General features: G+C 45.8%; 1 protein-coding gene across 1 annotated transcript; it reads left to right on the top strand.

Annotated features, from left to right (window-relative positions):
* The first annotated feature begins 530 nt into the window (after window positions 1-530).
* Window positions 531-16,937, top strand: LOC126546942 (uncharacterized). The gene is made up of 2 exons (XM_050194661.3): window positions 531-978; window positions 15,373-16,937. The coding sequence occupies exons 1-2, from the start codon at window positions 712-714 to the stop codon at window positions 16,774-16,776; spliced, it is 1,671 nt and encodes a 556-aa protein (XP_050050618.2). The 5' UTR covers window positions 531-711; the 3' UTR covers window positions 16,777-16,937.
* Window positions 16,938-18,160: the final 1,223 nt, after the last annotated feature.

Raw genomic sequence — 18,160 nt, 5'->3', positions numbered from 1 at the left:
TATTTCAAAAGTTGGTATTCGCCCACCTCTAATTTTAACGTACGGATTTCATTGCCATGTTTGTCGAACTTATTGGTTGGCGCTTACTGGATTCTGTTATCTTGAGTTGCCCGTTTGGATCTGGTGACGCGTACGAGAGTGGAATAACCCTTGCCATTCTCGATAATATCCAGATGCAACGGCTGCGGATTGAATCATGGACAGTCGGACCTGAATGAGTCACTAGCGTCCTTCGCAATAATATTGTAACAGAAGATAAAGACGGATAACAGTAGAAATAAATGAACTAATTGGGAGACTCGTCTAATGGGATAAGTGTAAATACAACAAAACCAGAGGCGACCATCCGTGATGGTCTGGGAATACCATATATTGTAAATGAAGCAAGTACAATATTTGTGGCGTTGAAATGAACCTAGAAACAATAAGCGTCCGCCCTGTCAACTGTAGGCAAACACGACAAGTGATAACACTCCACGGAGAAGGGCACACATAGCCCTATATGAAGCGTGCACATTCGGCCTCGTCGCTTTCCAACGGCGTAGTCGGACCTAACGTCCCGAAAGTGGGCTATCGAAGCGACGCTTTCAATAGCGAATATATGTTTCGCCTTTTTTCGGTCGATCGGACCATTCACACAAACGGCTAGTGAGCTCACAGGCTTACATATACGCTTGTGAGTAGGTGCGTTAGTTTTCGGCCGCAAGCAGTATGGCGGCCAGAAACGTCTACATGGTGTGCGGGTTCTGCCCTGAGCTGGACTGGAAACCAACGGCTTTCGTGGGGCCCATCCCGCCCTGCAAGGTGTGCGCCTGGTGCGGAGTGGTTCCCATGAGCGGCTGGCTACTTCCATGCGGCGAGCTGCTGTGTCCGCCCTGTCGCGAGAAGAGCGGAAGCTGTCCTGTGCACGGAACCAAGTTTGCGGAAGACGAGCTCGTAATGTCGACGTTCTTGCACCGGCACATGATGCAACGAAAGGTAAGTGAACAGAAGCGCCTTTAAACTGGAGTTCTTTTCCACACTTTATCGCTGAAATTTGGGCTGTCTGATCAACGAAAAAAGTTACGTTTACTCTTTAAGAGGAAGCTTTAATTTTAATGAAATTTGTTGTATTTGAAAGAGAAAGTTAAATTCTAGTGACTGTTGGAAGCGGAATTTCTATTTAGGGCTTGAAGTTTCTCAAAACGATTTTCACATATTTGACCGTTTGAAGAAAATAGAAGCACGAAGTTTACAAATTCATAGCTCTGCATCAAGAACTGATATCGCGGTTCTGTAAAAGGCATCCAATAGATAATTCAAAGCGGACAAATTAAATACGTTATTTTACATCTTACGTGGATTCGTTGCGTTCGCTACAAGGGTTTTGAAAAATTGTTATTTCCCTATTACGAAATTTTTTTTATGTTCATGTGTAACATATCGATTTTGTCCGCTTTAGATGTACTATTAGATGCAATTCACAGAATTGTATTGTCATTTTTCGTTGTTGAATTACAGAGTTGTAAACTTGATAGTTTCGTTTTCTGAAAATTTTTGATTTTTGCCAATTGTTAATAAAAAATTGACAATCTAACTCAAAAATTTGAAACAAACAGTCACAAGATTTTAAGTTTTTTTTTAAATGCAATAAACCTCGTCAAATTTGGTGCAGTGGTTGCCTAGAAAAGCGAATTCTCATTTTACATGTATTTAGATAGGAGCACCCGAGCTAAAGCTTCCTCTTAAGTCATTGAAGGTCAACCTTGACTTTAAATGACTGAAAGGCCAACCTTGTCGCTTTGACGGCCACAAAGTGGCATTTATGGAGAAACAGCTTTAGCGGCTGTATGAGGCACCAGTGCGGTATTCAAACGGTGAAAAAAAAAAATTACACTTGCGCGACTGAGGTTGGAAATTGTGGACCATGGTAACGGCAGAAAAACAAATTCCTAGCGCACTGTGCATCTATTTGAGATTTTCTGACAGCACTTCGATGTTCACGCTCTTTAGTGAACGTTGCTCGTAGCTCTTCCAGGCTGCAGCAAAAAAGATCAGTTTTGGCCCCCGGCGACATTGTATTTAGTAAATATTAGTATTTAGGAAAAGTGACTATTTCATTCGAGGACTGAATGGAATAGGACAATATTGTGTTCCTTTAGTAGAAGGAAGGGTTCAAGTTGCACAACGAAAGAAATAAAGTGGCCCAAATTTTACATGCGTTTCTATGAAAAAAAAGAAAGAGAGAAAAAAAGAAAGACGGCGCGTCTTGCCGTCGAGGCAGTCGTGCCTTTTTATAAACGTCTTCCTTTTTGTATTCGTGTTCTGGCAAAAAAAAAAGCATCAAGCTTTCTCAGTTGACTGATAACAGTCGGCATTGATGTTACTATTTGTGGTAAGCGAAATGTTCAATTCAATAGGCAGGTCAGTTTAAAATGTTTTACGCGACGACTGTTATTGCTATATTTAGCTGTACATATTTTATACCACCGTTTTCATTGGACCTGTTTGCAGATTTTCTTTGTTATACTTTTCTTATTATGTTTCTCTCGGTGCCTTCAAGTGAGTCGTTTCTGATCCCGGCTTTTGCGCACGTTCTGCCTTTCTTTCCCTTTTATTATTTACGATACGACTTAAACACCTTTGCTTAACAATCTCCGTTCTTTTATTTTGACATTTCTTGTGCAATCACCTCGCACGACTGCCAACGGTGCTCATTCCCGTGCGCCTGCATTGCATCATATCAGATATATGTGATACATGGCTTGGCACGATAATAATTAAGCACGTGTCTGCGGGTCCCCTGTCATCCCTGTTTAACTTATGAAGGGAGGTATTTTCGTAAGCCATGCATTTCCCGACTAAAGCCAGACCCCAGCCACAACGTCAAAATAAATGACTTTGGCTTCATAGCCTGTTGGCTTTACATGCAGGTTGTCCCAAATAACTTGAGCCAAAGTTTTAAAAATGAAAGGCACTCCGGACGCGAGTTGCACCGAACGCGTCATGTTGGCACTGGCCTAGAGGTGCTCAGGTTATTTTTTATTTTCCCCTTAACTAACGGATTAGTTACGTTTAATGAATTAACTTTTTAAGTTTTGGCTGCAGACTCCAAGTGTGTTACGCAAATATGTAGAGCACCTTGAGAAACCTCTCAATAAATTGTTTACAACACGATATATCTCACCTGGTCCTTTTTTCCCCGTCCCAAAGAAAGCCCGTGAAATATGAAAAAAGAAATACCACGTGACGGAGCGCTTGCGCACTGTTAAGCCCGGAATACATGGAGCGTTTTTGAGGCGATTTTCGCCTCACGGCGCCGATTTGACGCCCGGCGTCGAGAAAAACGCCCGCCGCCGCCGATCAGGACCGGCTAGATTTTGACGCGGCGCGCACGCGTCTGACGCTACCGGAAGTGCCTGTCGGAGTCACTTCCGTCTGTTTTCGGCGGGAGCGGCCAGCCGTCTCACCGTTCCTTGCCGTCCCTTGAACACTTCGCGCGCGTGCGCTGGCCAGCACCATGGCTACGTCGGCGAAAGCATACCTGGTAATGTGTATAGACATATTAGTGGGGTATTTATTGCATAATTTGTTAATTATAACACAAGCAAACAACATATAAGCATTGTTCGTTCATTTAGTGGTAGCCAAAACATTTTTGCCTTGTCTGGCCACACTGCGGGGGCGTTCGCCGCTCGTACGCCTCATGTAGCCTGGCCGGCGTCCCGCCAGCGCGTTTTTTTTTTTTTTTGGCGCGCGATAATCGCAGGAGAAAAACGCCCCATGTAGCCCCCGCTTTATTGTGCAACTCTCAAGCGTGTGATGGATGAACAAGGTCAGCTGCAGCGAGACTGGCCCGCGACAGGGCGTTATGCCTGCTGTAGGTATTAGGGGCATGCGGTTCTTATCGCACGACGGTGCAAATGCGTGCTGCTGGCCGAGCGTTGCCGACTTTGTTCATACATCGCACGCTTGAGAGCAGCACAATAACAGTGCGCAAGCGCTCCGTAACGTGGTATCTTTTTTTTTCATATTTCGCGGGCTTTCTTTGGGACGCGGAAAAAAAGGACCAGGTGAGATATATCGTGTTGAAAACAATTTATTGAGAGGTTTCTCAAGGTGCTCTGCATATTTGCGTATCACACTTGGAGTCTGCAGCCAATACTTAGAGAGTTAATTCATTAAACGTAACTAATACGTTAGTTAAGGGGAAAATAAAAAATAACCTGAGTACATCTAGGCCAGTGCCAACATTACGCGTTCGGTGCAACTCGCGTCCGGAGTGCCTTTCATATTTAAAACTTTGGCTCAAGTTATGTGGGACAACCTGTATATTGTTACGCTGCGCGGCGGAGCCGTGACATACCGCTGTATCTCTTTGACGACATCCGCGTGAACGTGTGTCCCGGCGTGAGTCTCCAGCTTCCGACAGCAGTCTTCCTCCACCTCCGACCGGCTATCGCCGCTCGCCCTACCGTCTCTCACTTTCACCACCATCCCAGCTGGGAAACTAGCTGGTGCGATCGATGGAGATGACGTCCTGGGACGGTCACGTAGTTCTCCGCCTGTCGCCATCCTCAAAAACAAAGTGTGTGTTCGTGTTGATGCTTTAAATAGTAATGCCTTAGTGGATACCGGTGCTGCAGTTTCAGTAATTAGTGTTTTGTTTAAAAGTCGCCTTGGACACAAAGTTATGTTCGCGTGGGACCAAAAGAGTACTTTTCGTGGAGTTGGGGGCGAACCCCGGCGGCCCGTTGGTGTTTGCTCTGCTATAGTGGGTGCTGGTGGACAAGGTTTTCCAAACTCAATTTGTTGTTTTGGAACAGACCACTCACAATATCATCCTTGGGATTGACGTTCTTGGTGAATGTGGGGAGATTTTAGATTGTGGCGCTGGTGAAATTTCTCTTCGGAGTCACGTGATGACCCCCATACTAGCAGTATCTGACGGGGACAAGCAGGGAGTATTTTCCGTGTCCCATGATGTCCTTTTACCGGCCCAGACTTGCCCTCCGCATCACTGTCATGGTTTATTGAGCCGTATTTCCTACCATGTTGGAGAAAAATATACTGCTTCATCGATACAATATAGAATGTGTAGATGGTCATGCTTACGTGTGGGCGGTGAACACGTCTTTGGAGCAAGTTTTACTGCCGGCAGGGCTCAAGCTGGCCACCTTTGACTCAGAAGCGACTGTCAGTATTGATGCCGTTGACGCTTCTGCCGACGCGAGGGCAGCAAATTGTGGCCACTCCGTGGAATTCTACCGCATGACGAACAAGTCGCTATCCTCTTCAGAGCGGAAAGAACTGCAAAAGGTGCTCGTCCGCTATGCGCCACTATTCGATTTCGCACAAGACGGGCGTCCAATTTCGCTTCCTGACTCGCGCGCGCAACACGGCATAAACACGGACCAAGCAATGCCTTTTCGACAGAAGCCGTACCGCGTGTCTCCTACAGAACGAAAAGTAATCGACAAGCAAGTTCAAGAGATGCTGCGGAAAGGCGTTGTCCAGGAGTCTTGCAGTCTCTGAGCAGCTCCAGTGATACTAGTTACGAAAAAGGACAATTCTAGGAGATTCTGTGTTGATTATCGGCGACTTAAAGCAGCCACAAAGAAGGACCTATACAATCTGACACGCATCGACGATGCTATCGATTGTCTTCATGCAGCCTCCTACTTCTCATCCGTTGGCTTACGATCGGAATACTGGCAAATACCGACGCACCCAACAAATAAAGAGAAAACTGCCTTTATGACTCCAAATTGACTCTTCGAGTTCAATGTCATGCCTTTAGGTTTATGCAGCGCGCGAGCAACCTTTGAAAGTTTATGGACACCGTGCTACGTGTATTGAAATGGGAGATCCGCATGCCCTATCTCGATGATATAATCATTTTTGGCAACACACTTGAGGAACACAATCAGCGACTTGGCGTCGTACTGGGCCACATACAAAACGCTGGACTGGTTTTAAATTCAAAGAAGTGTCACTTCGGTGAACGTGACTCTCGTGCTTGGTTTTCTCGTAGACAAAGATTGCGTACGACCTGACCCTGAAAATATTGCTGCAGTGTGCGATTTTAGCTAACCGCAGAGAGCGAAAGTCCTCAGAAGTTTTCTTGGCCTATGTTCGTATTTCCGCCGGTTTATAAAGAACTGCGCCCAACTTGCTCACCTGCTCACTTGCCTCCTTCACAAAGACAATCTGTATGTATGGACTACAGAATGCGAGGACACGTTCCGTCAACTGCAGTATTTGCTAACTTCTGGGCCAGTCTTGCGCCTTTTCGATCCAGACGCCATGATTGAGCTACACACTGATTCTAGCGGTGTGGGCGTTGGCGCCGTCCTCGTTCAACTTCATCATGGGTGCCAACACGTCGTTGCGTACGCAAGTCAGACACTGACGAGAGCGGAGCGAAATTACACTGTCATCGAATTGGAATGCCTCGCAGTAGTCGTCGCCATCCAGAAGTTTCTGCCATATTTGTACGGTCGCCATTTCAAGGTAGTGACGGATAATGATTCCCTTTGCTGGCTTGTTGTATTGCGGTATCCTTCTTGGCGACTGGCACGTTGGGCGTTACGCCTTCAAGAACCGAACTTTTCTGTCGGCTGCAAGAGCGGTCGCTGTCATACCGATGCCGACTGCTTGTCTCGTATCCCGTCGCCACGCTCCACCACTATAACGACGACGACTTCGACGACTACCTTGCCAGCATTACCGAGTTTCCTGACGTCAGTACTTTTAAATGGGAACAACGTCGCTATTCTACGCTGATACCCCTATTGGAGGCTGCCCGCACTTCAGGTCAGACCACGGCATTTACACTATGTGACGGCCTGCATTACAAAAAGAACTACTCTGCTGACGGCGCTTAGTTGCTCCAAGTCGTTCCCGAACGCCTGCGTACTGCGATCCTTCGCGCCATGCATGATGACATCACATCGGGTCATCTAGGGCTTGCTTGCACGCTTCATCGCACGCTTTTACTGGCCGAAGCTATGGAAGAGCACAAGACAGCACATTGCCAGTTGTCCAGGTTGCCAATGTCATAAGAAGCCGGCGACGACTCCTGCAGGCTTTCTGCAACCAGTGAAACCGTCTACTTTGCCTTTTGAAAAAGTTGGTATAGACTTGTTCGGCCCCTTTCCCAAGAGCTCTACCAGCCATCGCTGGATTATTGTGTGCGTCGACTACTTGACGCGCTATACTGAGACTGCGGCAATTACCTGTGCTACCGCCGCTGATGTGTCGCCGCTTTCTGCTTCATTCGGTCATCCTGCTCTACGGCGCTGCACGTGTTGTTATAAGTGACCGTGGACGGCAATTCACCGCGGACGTCGTTGAAGATCTGCTGAGCCTTTGTGGTTCTACTTATCGCCATTCAACGCCATACCACCCACAAAGAAATGGCCTCACCGAACGCACGAATCGTACGCTTACCAACATGTTGTTATTGTGTGTCTCAGCTGATCACAAGAATTGGGATGACTTGCCTACCCTTCATCACGTACGCATACAATACAGCGAAGCACGAAGTAGCCGGGTATGCGCCTTTCTATCTGTTGAATGCCTGCAGTCCCCAAACATTCTTGGACACAATTTCGCCATTCACACTGAACGAAGAGACATCCATTACACATATATTGTGTCGTGCCGAAGAAGCGCATCGGCTTGCTCGCCTAAGAACACTCGCTTCGCAAGCTTCAACCAAGGCACGCTATGATGCCTCGCATATACCTGTCAGTTTCGTTCCAGCTAGGCGATCACGTTCTACTGTGGACACCTCTACGGAAGAAAGGCCTGTATCGCAAGTTTATCTCAACCTATAGCGGACCATTTGTGATAATCAACCGATTAAGTCACGTCAACTAGGTCATAGCAAAACTAACCTCCAATAATCGCCGGTCGCTGAAGACACAAGTGGTTCATGTCACCCGCCTGAAGCGCTACCGTGATAGGGTTCCCGAATCAAGCACTACCAATGATGTGGTTTCCTAACTCGCTCGGCGAGCTTCGTCTGCGCGGGAGGAGGAAGGTACGCTGCGCGGTGGAGCCAAGAAGAAGACGAAGCAGCAGAAGAAGGAGACGTAGAAGAAGAAGACGAAGCAGAAGAAGAAGAAGACGTAGAAGAAGAAGACGAAACACAAGAAGAATGAGAAGAAGAAGACGACGAAGCAGAAGATGAAGAAGTAGACGTAGAAGGAGAAGACGTAGAAGAAGAAGAAGAAGAAGAAGAAGAAGAAGAAGAAGGAATGCCTGACTGCCTGCCGATCTCGTCTCTAAGCCCCCTCCATCATCTTGTAAATAAACCCATCTCATCCATAACAACTTATATATCCAGCGTGTTTTCTTTACTCCGAACCGTTATTGTTAAAAAGCCTCCAAAATTTACTCAAATCACGTCACTGCAAATGAATAACCTGCCCAAGTGGACATTACTTGCAAGAAAAACCGAAAGAATTAATTAATTAATTAATTATACTTATTATATTAAATAACTTTGTTACCAATATTACGGCACATCTTTATCTTGGAAAGTTGAAGGCAATCGTCATAGCAGTCTAGGTGCGTGTTTAAATAAGGACATGCAGACAGAAATAACTGGCCCATCAAATTTTTTGTTTAATTTACCTGACTATGGACGCGGCACACGAAGCGCACCTCACGGTGTAGTTCCTCTGTGAGGTAGTAGGGTGCCTCAAAATAAATCTTCGCAATACCGCATGACAAAGAGGTCTGTCTCGCCCATGCCGCTGAAGTGACTATGCATTGTTAGAGTTTGAGGACGATTTTAGCGCTGACATCCAGTTGTCAGGATTGGCGGGTCAATCCCACCGTTCGTAACCAGTTGTCAAGATTGAAGTCGGGCATGAATTAGATGGTAGCTGGCCCATGCCGTCGTCCAACTTATCCACGCTGAGGACGTTGTTGAAGGGAAGGACTGCATCTCATCGAGAACGAGGAATATGGGTTTATTTACAGTATCTACATCAGGACGTTGCAGTTCATCAGTCTAGCATGACTGCGAGAGAAAGTACCCTGAGCAGCCGCACAACAGCGGTTTATAAACACTCGGTTCTCCCTCGATCCCAAGGTGAGGGAAACGTTCGACCAGGCACCGTAGACGAGCCGCCTCTTTGCGCGAGGGATTACACACACACACTTCCGCACAGGTTCACGGTCCCCAACTGAGGTCAGACAGTCTTCGCAGAACTCGGGGCTGACGTCAGGAACGGTGCGTGGGAAGGGGCCTCGAACTACGTTCCCTCGGGGACTCCCTTGTTCACCGCAGACCGGGTCGGCTGTGTCGTGTTCAGGCACAAAGTCTGCTTCGTCGAACTCATCTTGGCTCCTGCGATGGAGAGTCAAGGACACGCGTATTGTTCTCCGTACACAGTCGACTTAGTGACGCCGTGGCTAGAGGGTTGCGGTGGCGTTCCAGGAAAAGTTGACGCCGCTGTCGCAACTGGCTGGCAAAACTTGCACTTCAGTGGGCCGTTCTTAACGGCATCCAATGGGGAGTTGCGCAAACCTTCAATCGAAGTCAGTTCGTGGAGAGAAAGCAGTTCGACGGCAGAGTTATTTCACGCCACAGTTTTGCGCGTCCTAAAGTATGGCGTAACATGTGGAATTGCTATGTACGGGGTGATCACACTTAAGTTTTATAGAATTCTTTAAGGTCACTCGTGGCAGATAGCACAGTTTCATTCCTTGAACTGGATTATTGAAAGAGGCCGACTTGACTTGCATGGGAAATCGAAATGCATAATCAACGAATTGACGAAAATTCACTAATTGACTTTTTATTTATTACTTGGAGGCGTACATGATAATTGACGAGTTTTATCCGGTTAGGTTGCAAGGCACATCCACTAGGAACTAATTAAGTTTCGAGATATGTGCCATCGAACTCGTCGTAAAAATGCACTGTTGTTCCACTTACTTTTTTTCAACAAAAGCCTCTTTTATGCATTGAAGCTAAAGAGTAACTGGAACGCCCATGTATTTCATCGCACAATTTGGCAATGAATATCTGGAAACTGGGGTCATCCTGAAAATTAATTTTAAGTGGATACACCTTGAAAACTCACCCGCTACAATTCGTAAAAGTGCCGTCAAGCAATGAATTAGGACATCAATTAATGAACTTCTGCTAATTAGTTTTATATGAGTTTTTATTTCTCGTGCAAGTATAACGTCCGTCACATCGAATATTCCAGCTCAAGGACTAGAATTATGTTATCTCTAACAGGCGATTTTTTTTAAAATTGTGTAAAGCTTACAAACGATTCCATGGTGTATATCAAATGAATGCACCTACGGATCCAGTTGATTAAAGGCGCTCAGAAGGAACAGACGAATGTGCGAAAATGTTCATTTCGACATATCGGCCGGGGTATGGCTTTCGCAAGGGAATGCAGGGCTTGCGAAAAATACGCACTTCCTAAATAAACAGGTGCGACAGGGGGTCTGCGTACAGCTGCGTTACTATTATCACGTGAGGTCAGGTATGGAAAATGTTGATTTATTGATTACAGTTTACGCACAATGAAATGTAAGAGGTAGAGGAAACAGCCACACAGGTGTGTCTTGAGGTACCCTCAACCAACTTGGTTGCATAAAGCTGCAGAAATTCACGCGCTTTGCAAAATATATAGAACGCAGAACACAAGAGAAATAATGCAAATAATGGAAGGACTCAGATGTGAAAGACGAAAAATGGCTCTTTTGTACAATAAACAAAAATGAACTACCAATAAAAGCACTAAAAAGCAAGAGCATTAGAGAACTAAATCAAGACAAAGTCAGGTCGTGCAAATTACAGCCTGCTATGTTGGGAGAATTCTACAGTCTATAGGCAGGTGGTTGCTTAGCATCTGAGAGCAATAGTTTGTTCTAAGACGCGGAACCTCCAATGCTTCTGCTGTGCGTGTATGATAATGGGATTTCACTGAATTGGGCATTTTTACGTTTAACCCTAAAATAATATTCACGCAAGAGTCTGCGTTTATAGACGATATGTGCTTTAGGTGTGTGGTATCTCTCAAACAAGTTTTCGGTACGAGTCAAGTAGGATATATTGGCGACTACGCGTGTTATTTTCTTCTGCATTTGTTATAACTTATTCAAGTTGCCCTGAGTTGCTCTTTTTTTTAGATGTACACCCGTCGCGCATTCCCTGGTCCGTATACTTTTGCTCACGGGTGTACATCTAAAAAAAAGAGCAAAACAATGGTCTCGTAAAACATTTTAAATTGATCCGCAAATTGAATTTAACATTCACTTAGCATAAATAGAAGCGTAAAAACACTTATTCGTCTATTACAGCTTGGCACTGCATACAGCAAACACTTTTCGCATATAATTGGACGCGCCGCACGTACACGATGTGACCGCAGTCATGAGCATACGAAGACGCATATCGCCGGCTTTTAGAATTCTCCCATCATAATACGCCAAGGTACCGACAAAAATCGTCACTATTGGCATTACAGCGAAGGCCATTAACTGTCGCCAACAGAGGGCATGCAAAAGTACAGGTGACCAACTATCCAGGTGACCAACAGTAGCTATCACCTATGCCGTAGCCAGGGCAAGCAAGATGAACCCCGAAACACTTCGAGCAAACGTTACAACACAAGTGCAATGGAGCCAAAATATCATCATAGCGAACACTCCGGACAACGACGTCGATTTCGAAATCCTACCAAACAATAAGACCATCCAGTTGGACGGAACCGACTACAGCCAGACCCCATACATCAAAACCCTGGCAGAAGCGTCAACGGGAGTCATACACAGCCTAATACCAGGAATGACAGCGGAACAACAGATGGAAATGCTGCGAGCAGACGGATACGAAATACTGAGCGCCGTAATGCTGGGAAGATCGACTTCAGCCATTATTTATTTTCACGGCCCGCATGTCCCATTTTATGTAAATGTAGAGGGAGCCCAAATCCGTATCTAACATTCACAGTGGGAATACCCAGGTGGAGTGAATGATACTCGAAGAAACACTATGAATCGACCACCACCTGATACAGATGGAAGTCGCGTACAGGAGAGCGTCCCTCAAATATGCAAGGCAAAAACCACGGACTGGACCACTTTCCGAAAAGAAGGCCCCACACTAACTGCCGAAGACCTCGAAGAATGGACTAAATTCATCATAGCAAAGGTAGCGAAGTACACTAAGGAAATTCAGTTGAGCACGGAAATCCCAGCAGTGGACCCCAACCTGCTCCAGCTGTGGATAGCTCGCAGAAGCCTTACCCGTAGATTAAAAAAAAAAAAAACAGAAACGGAATAGATCTTGAAAAAACGCATTGCGCAGCTGACCAAGCAAGCCGAAGGATACGCCGACCAATTAGAAAGGCAAAACTGGAACCAGATATGTGAAAGACTTCAGGCAAGTCTAAACAACCGCAAGACATGGAACATCCTCAAGTCGCTGTTAAACACTATGGAATCAAAAAACAAGTCAAGAAAGAGCCTGACGAAGCTCCTCCATAATTACGGAGGCTCAGAAGACGAAATGTTGGAAGAACTAAAGAAGAAGCTGACAGGAGGCACAAAAGCCACATCAACTTCTTAAACGCATCTAGATTATACAGTCAACATAAATAAGGAACTCGATCGCCCATTCACACAGGCAAAAATGGAAGCGGCACTGGGAAAGCTCACTCGAAACACATCCCCACTCGAAACACATCCTCAGGTAGAGACCACAGAAACAACAAAATACTTCGAAACCTAAGCAAGAACGTGGCCTAACACCTCCTAAAGACAATCAACGAAAGCTGGGAAAGTGGAACAATTCCAGCAATCTGGAAACACGCGGAGATTATGATGGTCCCGAAGCCAAACAAGCCACTGGGCATAGGAAACATGTGACCCATATGCCTAACATCATGCGCAGGCAAGCTGTACGAGCATATGGTCCTTAACAGACTAACTCCATACATGGAAGAAAACGAGTACATGGCCGACACCATGTGTGGATTTCGGCCCCACTTATCGACTCAAAACATCTTGATGCAATTCAAGGAGGACGTCATTTATCATCTAGGTAAGCACAGCAAGAGCGCTATCCTGGCCATGGACGTGAAAGGAGCCTTTGACAATGTCTCTCACGAGGCAGTGCTGAAGAATCTGCAGGACACGCACTGTGGCGAAAGAACATACCGCTACATACAAAACTTCCTCACCAGCAGAACAGCGACAGTTGCCCTAGGCAGCCTGAAATCGGACAAGTTTGAAATGGCGAGAAAAGGAACTTCGCAAGGCTCTGTCATCTCTCATCTCCTTTTTAATATAGGCATGCTGAAATTACCGAATATATTGAAAGGAATACAGGGGATAAGACACGCCCTCTATGCAGATGCCATTACCATCTGGACGACAGGCGGATCCCCAGGAACTCAACAGGATGCACTTCAAGAAGGGGATCGTACAGAGACCTACCTCAAGGCTTGTGGGCCTGCCTGCGAGCCAGAAAAATCGGAGCTTCTCCTACTAAAAGCGAGCACCAGAGAAAGGTCGCCAGAAGGTGAAATCCCAGAACAAGAACTGTGCCTGAATAGAATGCAAATCCTTAAAGTAGAGTCGCTCAGAATCTTCGGCCTACATATACACAAGGACGGATCGGGCGCCGCCACCCTGCCCAAACTGAAGGAAACCGTCGCGCAAGTAGCACACCTGGTACGACGGGTAGCAAACGGAAAACACGGTTTGAAAGAACAAGACGCAGTCAGAATAATCCAAGCCCTCATCATCAGCAGAATTACCTACGGCACCCCTTATCAGACCTCAAGAATGCGGAAATCGCAAAAGTGAACACCCTCATCCGGAAGACCATCAAGATTGCCATAGGAATCTCCGAACGCGCCTTCACAGGACGGCTACTCCGCTTAGGTCTCCACAGCACTTGGGAGGAGTTAGTCGAAGCACACAAAGTCAACCAACGTGAACGTCTCACACTCACTGAAACAGGTTTATAGAGTAACACTCAGAAGATTAGGATAGACTGAAGGTATGCAATGGCGCGACGAGAAAAGGATGATTCCAGAGACAATTCGAGAGTACATTTCTGTAGCCCCTTTTCCAAGAAATATACATCCAACCCACCCTGAAGGAACAAGAAAAGCTAGAATAGAGACTCTCTGAAAACCTACGGCCCAAATCCGGACACACGATATACCGATGCAGCGAAATATTCGGAAGCTCCAGCGCATGCTGTCAGCGTTGTTGACAGCAAGGGCAAAGAGAGCACGGCAGCTAGCATCTTAACAAGAGCAATAGATACGGCAGAAGAAACATCAATAGCCCTGGCCATCTCAACCTGCGGGGATGGAGCAATACTACTCACTGATTCACAAGTGGCTTGCCGAAATTTTCAGAAAGGAAGAATCGCCAGGAAAGCTCTACAAATCCTCACAACCACAGCAAAGAAGCACTTACCAGATATATATATATATATATATATATATATATCGTTTAAACTTTAAACTCCTGGCCACGAGTCTCTGCTGGGGAATGAGTCAGCCGACACCTCTGCCCGAGTTCACATTCACCGGCCTTTCTCACAGGACGCGCTAAGGAGGAAAAATGAAGTCCGGAAAAAATACACCGATATTTTGCAACACTACAGGCTAGACAGAAGAACTTACCCGCCACCTCAACCCAGCCTAACTAGGGAAGAAGCAGTAACACTTAGGAAATTGCAAACCAATACCTACATCCACGGTATCTTGTTGCAGCGAATTTCACCCTCTGAGCACTCATACATCAGCAAGTACTGTGATGTCCCAGACACCCTCTGTCATATGGTATGAGGATGTGTAGGAAAACATGGCACAGTAGACATCCAAACACTAACTGAGGAGCAGTGGGAGGCCAAGCTAACAGACTCGGACCCGAAGAAACAGCGCAGCCTGATCGAACGGGCACGGGAGATGCCCATGGCCGGCGATTACCTGCAATAAACAGGCCGCCCACCGAGGGCGCACGCTGCGCGTGCTCAGAATAAAAGTTTACTCTTTCTCTCTCTCTCTCTCTCTAAAAGGGTCATTCGAGCAGGAATCAAAACCTTACCCGAGCCCCTAAGGCTGCATTTGCTTGTATAATTGTGCAATAAAATTAAATATGAACAGCCATTTTATGCCAATAAGTATGGGTGCTTCATTTAACGCATAATTTTCTCTTTTTAATGGATGTGTGCGCGTATCATCTCATTTTGTAAATGCATAAGGCCACATCATTTGTAGGAGTAAGTCCGGCAAGTATCAAGACTATAATTTTCACTTTTCGTTTGCTTCTTCCTTTTTATTGAAATATTTGCAGAATTAAGGATACTGAGTTCTCGTAAATTATTTGCAGGTCTACTGCTGGAGTACGTGCTGCAACAAAACGGGGACGGTGTCTGCTATGCTTGAGCATTATGAAAAAGACTGCCCTTACCGCAGTGGACCACCACGCTACCAGAAAGGGAATGTAGAGAGTGTTCGACGCCACACGGAACTGAAACACGCTTCAGGGGCAGCACATGAACAAAACGCCCAGAATGCGTTGGGACTGAGCGGTAACTCCACGGGTGCGAAGTTAAGAAAGGGCGAACCTTTAAGCGACGGCGATGCGGAGCACGCTGATGGCCCTGTCGAAGACAACAGCGCTGTTGGCAGCATCAAGGTATCTCATTCGATCGAACTTTCCACAACTCACAGTGAACCACGGGAAGTGATGCACACTTCAATCCATATGAGCGTGAATACAAGCGCCCTTCATGAGTCCGCCACTTCGGGATTCGCGGATAACGATTCGAGTAGCACGCATTCGAGAAAGGCAGTGGAAGAAGCACACGTACGTACGCAGACAATTTTCAAAAATGAGCATGCGCATGACGACGTCCAAGGTATTCAGCAGTCGAACACCAAGCGAGGAACTAACAGTAAAGCCACTGACGCCGACAACGGTGGCCACATAGACGAAACTGCCACTTTTCGGGCCCGTCCGCGAGTACAGAGTAGCGCTGGTTACACGAGCATCGAACAATGCAAACAAGACACGCACGTGAAAGGAAAGGAAGCGTCGGGCGAGCTTTCAACGAACGCAGTGCCACTGCTTTTGCGTGATATGCCCGAAACAAAGACCGGACACATAGGTACCTTGCATTCTTTGAAGCTTGACTTAGAGACCGCTCTAGCAGCTACGAAAGAATGTATTGAGAAACACCCAGAAGATGTTTCTTCTCTGCGCAAACACGAGGAAAAAATCAGAGAGTGCATCTATGAAGTTGTTAACGCCTGCAAAGCAATATTGCAAGCCTCTCTTAAAGCGTCCGAGTCGTGCGAATGGTACGTGAGGAACTACGATCAAGTCAAGAAGAAAACACTGCAGCACGAGTGTTGTTCAGTGGGAAGTTCCTCACCGTTTTATCTCCGTGGATACAACATCAAGCCGAGCGTCCTTCTCCTTAAGAGGAAGGGCATCATTGAGTTTCACGCCGAATTGACTTTGTATAAGGGACTGTACGATGACTTTGTAAGGTGGCCTTTTCAAGAGAGCTGCAAGCTTACCCTTCTGCATCCTTCTGATGTCACTAAAAACATCGTCTTCTGTATGACTGGTGCCAATGAGCCGGGGTATATAGCGTACTTGAAACCAAGAGGCATGAAGAATGTGAGCGTGCATGCCAACGAGCACCGCTCACTTAAGGAAATCGAAGAGGAAGGCTTTGCGTCCGATAACAAGCTCCACTTTAGGTTCGAGGTTTCGAGCGTGTAACCGCGACAGAGCGTTTCCACCAGCCAACACCTTATGCCACTCCCTGCTCAAAGTGCATATGAAGTGAAACTCAAGTTTCGGCGCGGCCTGATTCAAATGCTTTGCGCGAGAGCTCATGCAAGAATCGAAGACAAATAAATGTTTGTTAACCAAGAAAGAAAGTTTGTGGGGATTTTTACGCTGATTGCCGCGTGGCCAAAATAGGGCCGCTTAACAAACAAAAAATGTATTTTTAGGCTTACATCATTTTTCATTGTTTTACAGAGATACGGCGTTCGTCTCTGAGCACGATGCCGTGGCTTTAATCTCCAGCTGCGATTACCAGCATTCCGATAGGGGCGGAAACAGGAATAAAACTTGTTTGTCACTGATGTATGGGGTGTATTAGTTTGGACTAAACACAATTTTTTTCAATTGCTGTGGCAGATAAAACAATTCTATTCCTTGAGTTGGATTACTCGGAGAGGCGGACATAATTTGCACCAGAAATGAAAATGCATAATAGAATAGTTAATAAAAGTTTACTTATTAAGTTTACGACTAATTACTTTATGACACAGATTGCAATTTACGAATGTTATCCCCTGTGTTCGCAAGGCGGTATGTTCACTCAAAGCGGGCGACGAAGGGTATTGGTGTTCCACTTATTTTTGTCCTACAATGCATTCAATATAATTTTGTTTAAATGTAAGCGGCACAACAGCGCATTTAGCGCAGTTTGACGCTGCGTATCTCAAACTTAGAACTGATTCCAACTGGGAAGCCTTGCAAATTCACTGGCTACGATTAGTAAATTGCAAAATGTCCCATGAGATAATTGGTTAAAAATTTTACCAGCGAAATTTTGTTAGTTAGTCAATTATGCATTTCAGTTTATTCTACAAGTAATGTCCGCTTCTTCGAGCAATCCAGCTCTAAGATTACAATTAGGCCGTCTTCCACAATCAACTTTTAAAAATTCTGTTCAGATAAAAAAATAAAAATAAAACACACCTGATACATAATGTGTTCGACAAAAGTCGTTAGCAAGAACATTTACTTTGGTCCAGTGTGATCCAGACTTCTGAACTTGCTATCAGCATAAAGTTTACAGTAATTAGCGTACAGATAGTGTCAGACCAAAAGTTTCAGATCTTATAAAGACAATCTGCAGATTTCAGTTAAAAACACCAACAAAATGGTATAGAATGCCCTAATTAATTTTTGTGAGAACAATTCCACCAGCGACACTTTAAGTCATTTGAGAACTACATCTGCATCCGGTGTGGCTGTAATCGTTTCGTTATCCGGAAAACGGTGTCTTCACCACAGAGGTAGTTGCACGTACTGTCGTCATCAGAATGAAAGGGAACACCGGATTTTTTAAACACACCAGTAGGGACTA

The sequence above is a fragment of the Dermacentor andersoni genome, chromosome 1 (assembly GCF_023375885.2).
Source record: "Dermacentor andersoni chromosome 1, qqDerAnde1_hic_scaffold, whole genome shotgun sequence".
Lineage (NCBI taxonomy): Eukaryota > Metazoa > Arthropoda > Arachnida > Ixodida > Ixodidae > Dermacentor > Dermacentor andersoni.
Note: the sequence above shows the minus strand (reverse complement) of the source record. Positions and strands in the feature narration are given on the sequence as shown.

What these genes read in the sequence shown, in the direction of transcription:
- LOC126546942 (XM_050194661.3), top strand. Translation starts at nt 712, where the DNA reads ATGGCGGCCAGAAACGTCTACATGGTGTGCGGGTTCTGCCCTGAGCTG. An exon ending in GGCACATGATGCAACGAAAG is followed by an intron (nt 979 to 15,372) that starts GTAAGTGAACAG and finishes AATTATTTGCAG; the next exon opens with GTCTACTGCTGGAGTACGTG.